The sequence below is a fragment of the Nestor notabilis genome, unplaced genomic scaffold (assembly GCF_000696875.1).
Source record: "Nestor notabilis isolate BGI_N333 unplaced genomic scaffold, ASM69687v1 Scaffold32545, whole genome shotgun sequence".
Taxonomy (NCBI): Eukaryota; Metazoa; Chordata; class Aves; order Psittaciformes; family Psittacidae; genus Nestor; species Nestor notabilis.
In genome coordinates this window covers 1-13,200 of record NW_009931118.1, presented here as the reverse complement: position 1 = coordinate 13,200, position 13,200 = coordinate 1, and the positions used below count along the sequence as shown (strand labels likewise).

Here is a 13,200-nt window from a genome sequence, read left to right as displayed (position 1 = left end):
GAACAACAGTATGAAACAGATCTATCAGGACCAGTATGCAGTTATTTTCCACTCCTTCCTCATTCATTTCATGCAGAACAAGTATATTCTGAGATTTTGACCTTAAGAATGCTTGACTTTATGTTTGGATCTGATTACCATAATCATCACAAGTTTTTATATGCTGCTATCTGATTAATACTCACTCTACAACACTTTCATATTCCAGAACTGAAGAAAACTGCTCATCCAGAATGAGAAGGAACTAATGACTAGAGTATCACTTGTAGCTATAATATATCATTTCAAATTTTTGTTACATAGGTAAATAGAAACTATTTCAGATGTGGCAAAACTACTGGTGAAGTCAAAGGAACATTCTACTTGATTCTGATTTTAACTACGGTCCTAGCTGTTCTTCAAGTCTCTTCTTAAATACATGATTTCATCATCACAGAGTGGTAACAGAGAAGAATCAAATGATATTATGAAATTCAGCTGGTAATTAGTTGTGCATCTGATTCTCTGTTACAGTAACACAACTTGGAAGTAACTCTCACCTTGTAATACTAAAATCTTGCAAAGCTTGCTGAACTATCACAACAATCCATTGGGATATACAAAACAGTGTAATATGATACACTTTCTGCGCTCATCTGCACAGAAACAAGTACTGCATGATGAATATACTGACTAGGACCCATTGCAATATATGCTTAATGAGAAGATTGCCTCTTGCAAAATGTTAAGAACTATCAACACATACAATGCTCACACAATGACTACTGTGTGATGTTACTGAGGTGACTAGTGTAACTGGCTGCCTTTGATTACAGGATATCTTGATATATTACCTTATGATAGGTTCCTCCCAAAGACCTATTGCTTCTGATATATATTCTCTGTAGTAAATCTGGTTGGTTCACATAATAGATGCGACATCTTTCCTTCCCTGCTTCATCTACTAGACTGCCTTTTATTAGTCTGCAAACTGCAGTGGACATAAACCTTATAACGTTCTTAGTGAAAAAGGCATAAATAAACTATAGAAAGACCTTAGGTGGACAAATAAAGACTATGAATTAATTGTTTTGATTTATCACTCAAATGCATACATTCATACAGGGTTGGCTAAAAGCTTGAGATTTCTTTTGCATATTTTTTGTTAATTACAGAAATCATACTTCACGATCATCTTGCACAAAGTGTTCTCCTTGGTACCTCACTTAAAATCTCAGTTTAAAACCTTAAACTGATTTGATATGAATGTAAATTTCACTGCGTGGTGAGAAAGGTATGAAGTCTGGCTGAAGAACAGTTTCCTAAATATATTTTGATACTTCCAGACCATACCCCTGGGCATTAGAAAGCCAAATATTCTTTTCCAAATTCACACCATTTGTGAAATGATAAAGGGAGAGGACAGCAAGCTGTTCCTCTCAAACCCTGCTAAAGAATGCCATTTCTGCATTCTGTCCCAAGAAAGGAGACCTATGTTCCAGACTTGCACCCACATCATAAGGGGTATCATGTCACCCTATTTCTACATTTCATCATACTTCTAAACATGAAAGCAAGATAAGCACGTGCCTGCTGGTTCTGATATGCAAACTTCTTGGCACTATCTAGCAATGATCCAGCAATACTTGATGAACTTCAGAGAAATTAATCGCACTTTTTAATGTCGATGAAAGCAATCCTCTCTGAGAAACTAATACAGACACCTCTTATATTTTTGTGACACAGTGTGATGTGGCACACACTTTAGTTCAGGTTTAGTAATCTTAAAAATGTTATCATATGAAGTACTCTATCCTCTTAAATATTAACATATATATTATCAGTGAATGACAATTCCTTCAAAGCTAAGAAGTCATCGAGGAGGCCTCATAATCACGTGAAGGTCACTGTAAGCATCCTTTCTGAACAGGCATGGCAGGGAGTAGAGTGCTACTAACACAATGTTTTCCCTGATCTACTGGATCCCTCACCATAATTCTCCTACTAGAAGATGCTGGGTACCTCCATTACTCTTATTACAATGCTTTTTCACCAATCCAGCTCTTCCTTCATACCACTGTCTGTCCTCACTCATCTGTTGATGTCTGTCTCTGTCCTTTTTCTCCAAGTGCTATTCCCTTAAAATATTACTTTCTTTACTCCTCATAATTCTTCTTTCTCCTTTTCTCTCTCTCCACAGACCTGACAAGAAATCTCTGAAGAGGAACTGAAATTAATGGTAAACTCTGATGCAATATATCTGGAGAGCAGAAAAGATAGTATTACAGAATTTTTGAAAAAGTATCCAGAGAGCCCGAGTTCGGGGTCTGGTGTGGCTAAAGGGAAAGATAAAAGAGTCTCCCTAGTGTTGTGAACCAATGTCTACCAGATCCTTTAAGAGAGAAATCTGGGAAGATATCTGCTTTCCTCAGAGAGACTGGCCCTTTGATGTAACAAAAGTGAAATAAAAAAGTTTCCTCTGTCTACTGCACAAGCAAAGATCTACCCCATGGTAAGAAAATTATTTAACTAGCCACACAAATAGAAACAGACTCCAGGACCAATTTACGTTTCATAACATATAAATATGGGGTTTTTTTCAAGTGAATAATACTCAGCAATTATTCCTAGAAATTATGTACTCCTTATTTTGTTAGGTTATGCTGAGGACCGGAATCAGCACTGGTGAGATTACTTTCTGCTGGCACTAAGTAAGCACATAGCAAAGGTAAGCTAATCATCATCCAAAATACAGACTATATGTAAGGCCAATCAAGAGTCTGAATTACAGAGATTATAGGTTTTTCACTGGGATTTAAACATAAAGTGATTTTATGGTTTACTGGCTAGTTACCCCATGTGATTACACATGTGTGAGACTGGCTTGCAGTGACCCTAACAACAACAGCAAGAAAAACTTTGGGGGTTGAATGCTTACTGCTGGAATCTGCAAACAGAGAAATTAGGTGCTTAATTCCTACTGTATTCATGAAAACAGGGCTGTGGGTCTATTTTTTGTTAGTAATGAAACAAATAACTACCTTAAAAAAATACCCAGCTCTTCTCAGTTTTTCATGGTAACATTATGCAAGATCCTGAAAATTCCTCAAGTCTAAAAGGAGTAACATGAGGCAAGAGTAAAATTGTGTCATTTATTCTGCAGCACTTTTCCCACGTGTTTCTTTATGCAAGTACTTAAGTACTGAAGGTACTTTAAGTTGTATGTTATCAAGGTCTACTATGCCAATTTTGCAGTTTACAGTAAAAGATTATAAAATTAGAAAATAACATTTCATCCAACCCTGTCTGTCACTGCATATCAAATTAAAGACTACCTTTCCTTTCAATCTAGGTGGAAAGATGGAACAGCCATTCATTTATACAGACTAGTTAAAAAAGCACACCATTAACTTGGAAAAACGAAGGCAGAATTACCAATTCTTTGTATTTTCATGAGTAATAGAGGGCCTGGTATTGGTAAGAGAGACAGAATTCAGACTTACTGTGCATTTGTTTGGCTTCTCTCCTGAGTGGACTCTCATGTGAATTAGCAGTTTATAACGGGCATTAAACGGCTTGTACCTTCGTGGACACCCTGCCCAGAAGCAAGTAAAGTCCTCTCCTTTCCTCTGGTCTATATGAATCTTCTCTATGTGCCGCACAAGCTCCTCTTGCTGGTCATACAGTGCACCACAGTCTACCCAACAACAGCCATACTTGCCATTGAAATTGCCTGACTCACTGTCTTCATCAAGCAGGGAGCCTGGGGCAGAAAGAGGCACAGCCAATGGGTGAATGCAACTGGGGAGGTTGTGTGGTTGCCGGTGCTGGTGAGCATGGTATGGTGGTGGTGGCCCTTGAGAAGGAGGTGGTGGCAGCAGAGGTGGAAGAGGCATGTCAACTGTATGGCTTGAGAAGTCATCCAGATGTCCATCTTTCAGGATGTTCACCACCTGGTTGTCTGCAGGTTGCATGCCTGCCTGAATCACCATGTTACTTGCAGTGCCCGTCTGCAAGCTGGTTTGCTCCAGCTGCTGCATCCGCTGGTACTCGCCAGCCCCATTATCAGTGTACCCTGAGAAGGTGATATTGCCATTAGCCATGGGGAGGTGTTTCTGGGCAGATGGAATAGAGCAATTTTGGGGTATACAGCTTCCTCTCACTCCCAAAAAATGTCCATAGACCTCAGGCTGTGGGGAGACATTTGCTGGTGATGTCCTAGAGCTGTTGATGTAGGCCACCAGAGAGGTTGGGGTTGTACGGACGATTGTATTGAAGTCAATCCCAATGCCATCAGACAGAGGAGATAGAGGGAGTGATCTTTTTTTGGAGCAGGCTGATTGAGACCAGGCTGAGGAATTGTGCAGACTAGTGTAAAGGGAATGCTTATTTTCTGTGCCATATAAGTAGGATGATAATGCGTTAGATATGCAGTTACCAGACACAGATGTTGCAGGTGAAAAATTTAGTAAGTCCCCAAGCTCACTGCCGTTTTGAAAACCTTGGTCAGGAGCAACAGAATGAAGTGTCTTGTACCCATGCAACCTCTCTTGCTTAACACTCAAAGTGGACTGACCTTCTGACGAGCTTAATGTCATAGATGCCAGAGACTCATGTGACAAGAGCGACCTGGAATAAAGGCACAATAAAATAAGTAAGCAGTTAGACAATTCAACAGTAGTCCTTCTATTTTCACACACATATAAAAGTAAAGAAAGGCTACATGTGAAAGAAGTTCTCCGTAATTTTAAGTACTCAACTTCAGCACTCCGAGTTAACGTACCAGGAGACATACATGGGCAATACATACGTAACAAGGTCACTTAGGAAACCAACTTCAAAACTTTAAGATTTTAAAGAAAAGTTGCTGTAAATGTTCTTGATATATCACTGCAGATATCAATGTAAATCTGTTCATCAGCTGCGGTATAAATGGGTTTGGGCTTCTGAAGCCAATGCATTATGTTCCTGCCTTGTACGAAACGCGTATTGATTTGAGCTTACTATTATTTTGCTAGCAAAGAACAGGAAGAAAACTGATTAATAAAGTATAAATATTTAACCTGAATGTAATTGTAATGCATACAAATAGTTGTCCCTACAGAAATAGCTCAAGTTTATAAATACAGATATCTAAATTTACAAGCCAAACAAAATGAATAATGTAGAAGAGTTGCTTGAAGTGGTTTACTTAGTTTTGATCTGCTGATTTACCTGTCTCCAAGTCAGCAATCTAAATTATCACAAAAGTGTAATATTGCTATTATCATTGTTTTTCACAGAAATAATGTGAAACTTGTTTATATTGCAAATGTTCTACTGGTAGCTTAAGAAAAGAAATCATAAGCTTTTAACTACTGTTTTCTACAGAAAGGTATAAAAAGGAAATACAAGAACATCAAGGTCCCTGGTTCATGGCTGCAAATGCTGGGTAAAGGCCAAGTGGATTTATGTCTTCACGTTCTCAGTTCACATAGCAGACTTGGATCTCCTGTCAGCCAGCAGTGCTACCAGTGTATTAATTTAAATTTTTAAGGGGGTCTAGCAGTAGAAAGAACCAGGTACATAGCTAGATAAATCTGGAGATCTCATAGACACAGAAGCCTCTGCGTCTTACATTTTTGGGGATTAATTCCTGGGTTGATTATTTTCACATTACACTTTTGAAGAAGCACAGAATTTCAATGATGGATCCAGTAAATGGGAAATCTAGTTTCTCTTCCACATCTAAACTGTATTTTTTAAAGTGGACAAGTCAATCACTGCTTGTTACCTTCTCACATAAAAACTAAAATCCGCAATACTTCCCTGTATTGTACGAAGACTTCAGGAGGTCAAATTAACTTTAAAAAGACAACTAATAAGTGCTAGTAAGGTACCTTAAATACTAATAGGTACTTTAAATACCAGGTGTTTAAATATATTTTCTAAAAGCTCTAAATAAACAATATATGAAATATTTGCATGCAATATTCCACAGGAACTGTCATGCAGGTAAGGAATAATGTATTCTTATTTACAAAAGTATTCCTGTAGTTATTTATAATTATTTTACTTTATGTTTTTATGTTGCTACAAACCTCCATTTCTGAAAAGAGAAAAGTATGCACCACAAAGAAAATTAATAAAACCAAATCTCATCTCTTTCTTGATACAGACATGGTCACAGCAACCATCTTTGAGGAGGCAGTTCTACTAGCTATTTGACTTGCTTCTTTTTTTTAACAGGGAAGCAAGTTCTAATACCTACTCAGGGTAAACAATATTGCAGTTGCTTCTGAGTTCTGCAATATTTTCTTATAGATACTGCTTCAGGAACACAGAACCATGGGATGAATCTGTTAAGGCTCATACTTCCATCATATGTCTGCACCACAGCCCTACTGCAGTGATTGCAGCTGTGGTGGAGATAGATGAAAATACTGCAGTGGTGGCTGGTGGTAGGCTGAAACTGGGAATCCCATTTAAAACAACATCAGTCAACCCAAGAGAGCAAGAACAGATCCTAAACAATGGGTCTGGAGGTATTCCAAGTGTATATAGTAATATTTACCAGATTTCCATGATTTTGGTTTTGTAAATAGACTTTTCACCTTTGAGATCTGTATATTATCTTTCAATTAGACCACCAAGGTTGAAAGAATATGTGAAAACACTAGGTAAGGTCATTCAGGTGAGACAAATGTATATAGGTTTCCACACTCAGATCTAGCCTTAGAAGTCAAAGATGAAAAATCACAGTGTCTTTGTTATCTTATTCCACCCATCACACAAGCACTCCCTGAGTGATGGGATTTTTTTCTTACTAGTTGTTATTACAGCATTTTCCAACACTTGAGAGTCAAACAACATGAAGAAAGAAAAGCCATTTTGCAGTGACTTTTATTTAAGGGCTGGATCGTGCTGCAAGAGCACAGCTCAGTCACTGCTGAAGAGCTAGAGGAGGGGAATTGATTGTCAGGGCACCCTGGCTGCCCCCTCAGCTCTCTTTTGTCTAGAGGTGAAGCTTGGCACAGGCTGAGGTAGAGACAAAGCAATTTGGAGGTGCTACATCTGTGCACTGAGATAGGTCATGAACAGTGAAAATGCAGATTTAAATATCATCCAACCTTGCTGTGGTGACCTACAGGATTGAGGGGTAAATGCTCCTTTGCTCGAGATACTTGCTTTGTAATGGATTGTTGATTTGCTGAACATTGTTTTGTAAGAAACATCCTTTTCAGGTTGAATGTCAGCGTAGGCTACTGTTATGAAGGTTACGTTACTCCGTCAGGGTTTAAATGGCACTTTCAAAATACATCACTGAAGAAAAGCACAATTAATGTGCTGACTACAGTTTGCATTGAGACAAATGAGAAAAATGGGATTGCCATATCAGGTCAATGTTGTGCATGATTCAGATCTAAAGGGATAATTATTTGTTGGAAAAAAAGAATATTCAGGATTTTGGGTCTGTTACCAATGGGCTTTGTTAAAGTTCAGTTCATTATAGGGCAGTTAAATCATGTTAGTATGCTATGAGCCCAAAACAGCTCCACAGTCTTCGACAGTGCAAGAGGAGTAAGTAAGGTTTGATTTTTCCATGCTAGTATATATACATATTTGTATCTGGAAAATACAAAAACGGTTGGTTCGGGGTTTTTTTCCAGTTTGATTATTTTCTTTTACAAGTAGGAAAAAAACTGTCATCAATGTAACCAGTCCGGTTTTGTAATGTCAAGAATTTTAATCAGATGCCTAATAGAACCAGTGTCATTCAGAAAGCTCCTAATGCCTAACACAAAGGGACATACCCACAAGTGAAGCTGAAGAAAAACTGCATTTCAAAAGTCTCAGAAGAAAACGAGCGAACAATTTGGCCCAGAATTTCAAGTACACAGTAAGTAAGAGCCAGACAATCTGAAGAAGCCTCAGATTAAGCCTCTAAACTCAAAAGCAATGAAGATTCCAACTCTCGAAACAAAGAAAATTCCTTTAAAACCAAGCCTACACTGTGACTAAGTAGTTTTCTGGGGGAAAATAAATATACCTAACAGGAAAATGAAGGGCCAACTATACCATTGTGTCAGATTTTCAGATGGTATTAATTGGCTTATCTGTTCACTGTAATCTAAACCAACTTGAGATCTTTTATGAATATTTACAAGAGATTACTTGTAATTACTTTCTCTTCTTCCTCTGTGCACAGAGGCCATAATGTCAAGTATAACCCTACACATAAATTCCTACATTCACAAGACTCCTATACATAAACATGGAAGAGTGAAAACTATGTTTTCTTATCTTTTTGCCTTGTCTTCAGTTTTACTAGACAAAAAACTTTTGTTCTTTCCTAGGCCCTTTTCTGACTTGCATCAAAGTGAATCACAATATTGCATCTGGTTTCAAGCAGAATAACTGAATACTCTGAAAAAGTTTTTTTGGGAAACTCAAAAAAGATGGGGAAGGTTTTATCCTTCATGGAATATACATGAAAAATGCCAAAGTTCTTCCTTCTTCTATCAGCAAAAATCAAGACAAGTCATTTTGGTTTGATTCAGTTCAACAAGTAGTTTCGTTTGGATTGAGCTGCCATAGCACAGTTCATGATGCCTGAAAGATACAATCCAGGGAAGGCACTCAGCCCATGAAGGATTATGGAGTCATCCTAGGTGACTGGTTTAAGCCAATGCAGTTTATTGCTGAAGCAATTTAAAAAGAAAAAAAAAAAAAGTGTCTCAACAATCTGTGAATTAAAACCTGACTTTAAACTTATTTTGCCCTATAAAATAGCCAATTTGAGGGCAAATTACTTAAATTGACATTCTTTGTGTGGCAAACTGATTTTTTAGTATCTTTATTGATAAATCATTAAAAGAGACTCTAGGGACACTAGAGACTCTATTCTGCCAGAGTTTCAACTTCAGTTCATCCTTAGTAAATGTTTCTTTAAAATAAAACAAAAATGTAAAACTCAGTGCTGACACAGTACACCCAGCCACACATTCAGATAAAAACAACAGTGTTTGGAACCATACAGGCACACCTAGAACTTATTAAGTAAGTAATAATTACTTAAGGATGCTTTTTATCATCAGTTCTGTTCTGTCTCAAAGGCATGTCTCTGGATTGTCATCTATCATCATCTTAGCACTGAATGGTTTTCCTTGAAACATTTATAAGTAATTAATCTTGTAAATAGTCCTTGGGAACTCAGTCTTTACAACTAAGCAACAAGAAATGTCATGAACTATCTTAGAGTAAAGCAAAATTTTCTTCCAGTTACATAACACCAATTTTAATTCTTTCACTAATGCTCCTTGCCTTATTATAAAGTGATGCAGTGAAATGGAAACTGTCTTGATAGTAAAGACTCTTGTGGCCTTTTGTAAATAAGAACAGTTACATTTCAACTCAGTAAGCAACTGTTCCATGAGTCACATCTATAAAGGAGGGAATGTAGCTTCTGAAATAACACACCAGAATGTTTTAGCACTGTATATTTAACTAATGTGCAAGGATGCACTTAATGTATTTGTATGGATAAATAACTATTTTCCCTTCATTTTTGCTAACAATACTCCTAGTCATAATCTCAAAACTTATTTAAGCATTTAAAACTTAATTAATATTTGTCTGTGGTTTAGCGATATAAAAAGGCAATGTTTACAGGGAGAAGCCATAGATTTTATTGAACTGCCCACAAGAGCTAGGAAAATGGGCAAGTTTTTAGGGACACAAGTCTAACAGATAAAATTAACTGCTGGTTCAGTACAGATTGGGAACAACTGATCTGATTAATTTACTTATGTAAACAATTGAACAATTTGAAAGCAAAGGTATTTGATGAGGATGAGAGCAGGCATTTACGGTTTTTTTCTCTGTCATTAGTGTAACTTGACAGGCACCAACATAGCACTTTTAGTACCATGTAAGCTTAATTTCCTGTCCTTAATACAAAGATATAGTTAAGTGACTATGAAAAAGACCTACAAAACATAGAAATTTCACCCATTATTTCAGTGATCCAAACAATACGATTATAGCTGATGTCAATCAAATTGCAGTGAATGAAATTCCCCATGGCATAACAGGTCATCATTCAGGCCATTTTAATCATCAGAAAGGTTGCATTTAAATTACAAGAGTATTAAAATATCCTCTTTTTAAAATACGAATTATAAAAAAGTAACTCAGGACCTTGTATCTGATGGAGAAGGACTCAGGGTGGAAACATCCATAGACCTCTGTAAGTTAGGGTTGATCAGGTTGCATGTTGTTGAAACCTGATTAGCAGGAAGTGAAACAGGTCCCAGCTGTTGAACTGTCATGGGACTGCTGGTGACTATTACATTGTTGTAGCTGCCTTTTCCAATGGACTTGCACTGGGGTCCATCACCAAGACCTCCTAAAAGTAAACAAGGCAGGTTAGTATTCATCTTCCACAAACCCACAATGAGGCCACAGAACTCACTTTGGAAAGTAAGAAAAGTGACTGGAACCAAGTATCTTCAGATAAGGATGCAACAGCGAACCAATACAAGGATTCTGCAAGCTTCTCCCAACACAAAAAGCAGTATTTTAAAGGCAAATTAATAAATTTTGCACGTTTAAAACGTGTGAAATACATAAATTAGAGACCAGGCATCATGGATAAACATCTTTAAAAAAGACCGCTTTTTTTAAAAAAAAAGAGTCTGCGTAAAAGAGCAGCCCTCAGCTGAGGGACAGCCAAGCTGTAAGTGCCCCTGTTCTTTGAAGGCGGGAAGAGAGAATCCAAGGAGGGTGGAGGAACACTGCTGTGCCTTGAATCCTACCAAACACCACAGGTCCAAGCCGCTGCAAACCCTTCTATCCTTCCTACCACTAGCCATCCAAAAAGCAAGGGACTACAGGCGTGCATGCAAATGCAACCCATGTAACAAGGTTGGTGCGGGGAAGCACACAGGCTGCACAGTTTCCCTGGCAGGAGAGAGTTACAGCAGGAGCCTAGCATCCATCAGGGGTCTGGGAAGAGGAATTTGAGCTGAATCAATCAGAGAAGCATTCTGGACTTTCTTTAAAGGCCACAATGCGTTGTTAATCGCTGCTGCCATGACTCAAACTGATGGCTATTATACAGTAGCCTGAGATGATTACAAAGGTAGCTAGCAAGTGGGACATATCTGCAAAATGCTCCATGTATGTCGTGTTCTGATTTAGGTTACAGATGGTGGTTTGCAAGATCCTCTGCATCAAAACAAGATGAAAAATGTAGGATGTGATATGGAAGTTACTGGATATAGCAAATGCTTACCACAGTTGGAAATTAATATTGAGATGATTCACATTTCTAGCTGCTTCCCCATGTTCAGAACACTCCCCAAAACAGGATAGCAACATCAGGGGAAATAGTGAAAAGTACTTTCAATTTAAACCATTTTCTAAATTAAATCTACTTTTGACTTGGTTGTAAAACTCACATACTGTTTTTTTCCAAGATATTCAAATGGGTTGTGAAATCCACCAAGTACGTTAAGGCATTTACGGTCCTCACAGTCATAGGAAGAAAATCTAAATCCTTTAATCTCCTCCAGATTAAAAAGGATTCTCTTAAAATTTTGCAATTCACCCTACAAATGTCAAATTGTAGCTTTCCTTAAAAAAAAAAAAAAAAAAAAAAAAAAAGAAGAAGAGGAAAATAGATATGTTTATTCGTGTTTCTGAGGCTGTTTCTGAGGTCTTCTTTTCTAATTATTATTCTTTTTGACTAATTAGTAATATCTACATATATGTGAGGAGCACATTCATGCTTATCCATCCACTATGATCCACTATGATTGCTTTGTAAATTCATATGCTGATATTACAAGTTGATTGCATGATCCACCACCAAAATGTACTCCTTGGGATGAAATATGGCAGCCCTGTAAGAAAAACAATTTACTCATTGCTACTACTTCAAAATATTAGTGAAGAATATAGCATCTGGCTGAAAACAGAAGGGTAAGGAAAGAAAAAAATATTTAATAACCTAAAATACTGAAATTCGGCTAGAAGGACTGGAAATTTCTGAGGACAAACATGTAAGTAGAACTCCTTTTACTGCAGTCAACACCATTGTGGGTACCAGAAAAAAAGCCTTTAAGGATTGTAGGATTACTGTCTGCTCTCACTGAAGATGTTTAGTTAAATCAAAGGAATGGGAGAAGGTATTTTATTTTCTTTACTGTAAAGCAGTTTATATTTTGAACTCACTAAAGCTGAATCAGTGTGTTACTCAGCAGTTGTTTTTATAATATTATGGAGTGTCAAAATGAAACCAGCCAGTAAAAATTAGGCAAAAATCCTAAGTTGTCCCTGGTAATAATATGAACGCTACTGCTCTTAGCAAAACACTGGGTTGGGTGAATTTAAAAATTTACGTGACATTCATATCATATGAAATACATATTACTACAAATATGTCTCTATGTGTGTATTACATATGTTTAGTCAGTTGTTTTTTAGAAAAGTGTCTTCAGTATGTAGAACCAAAGGCTTTCTGCACCAAATAAAAGACAAAGAAGCATGCTACAATAACATAAGAAATCCAACTGGTTTTGACATGGAAACACAGTTATAGTGTTCTAGACGTTATGTGTATTCACAACTTAATAAGATATAAGTCTACTATTTAGCACTGAAAAAAGGGAATCTACCACAAAAATGTACTAAATGTATACTGATTGTTTCCTCGATGATATAGTAATGCTCTTCACACATAAGCCACTTCCAACAAGTTTCAGTAGTAACAATAACATGTAGTTTATCATACACAAGAAATCAAGGGCTGTGCCCTTGTAAGATTTTCATTTAGGGACAAATCATATATCGGTTCAAATAACAATCTGCAACTGATACAGTGAAATTGCTATTTACATGTGATTAACCTGACCTGCTTGAAACTCACAAGTCGGGGGGGGCGGGGGGGGGAACAAAAGTAAAACCAGAAAAGGGAGTAGTGTCAAACCAGTACTGTTAAATACAGAATGTGTCATCCTCATTATATCCTGCTTTTCCTTTTAGTTATAGGGTCTGATTTTATTATCTGTACATAAACAGCACCTCAGTGAACCTGAGAACAGCTAAGAGAACTTGTTGTGTAAGGATAAGGATGACGGACAAAGATAATTAGTCACTTATTGCCAAAACTGAAAAATGAGAAAACGAGAGACTGTTATTACTGGAATAATGGGACCTGATGAAATCCATCCACGGGTC

At 37.2% G+C, this 13,200-nt stretch overlaps 1 protein-coding gene across 1 annotated transcript; it reads right to left on the bottom strand.

Moving 5' to 3' along the window:
- Positions 1-3,482: 3,482 nt before the first annotated feature.
- GLIS3 (GLIS family zinc finger 3) lies at positions 3,483-10,355 on the bottom strand (the record flags this gene model as incomplete). The annotated part of the gene is made up of 2 exons (XM_010015725.1): positions 10,159-10,355; positions 3,483-4,608 (listed from the first exon to the last, which is right to left on the bottom strand). Coding segments are annotated over exons 1-2 (1,257 nt in total), but the record flags the coding sequence as incomplete, so codon positions are not given.
- Positions 10,356-13,200: the final 2,845 nt, after the last annotated feature.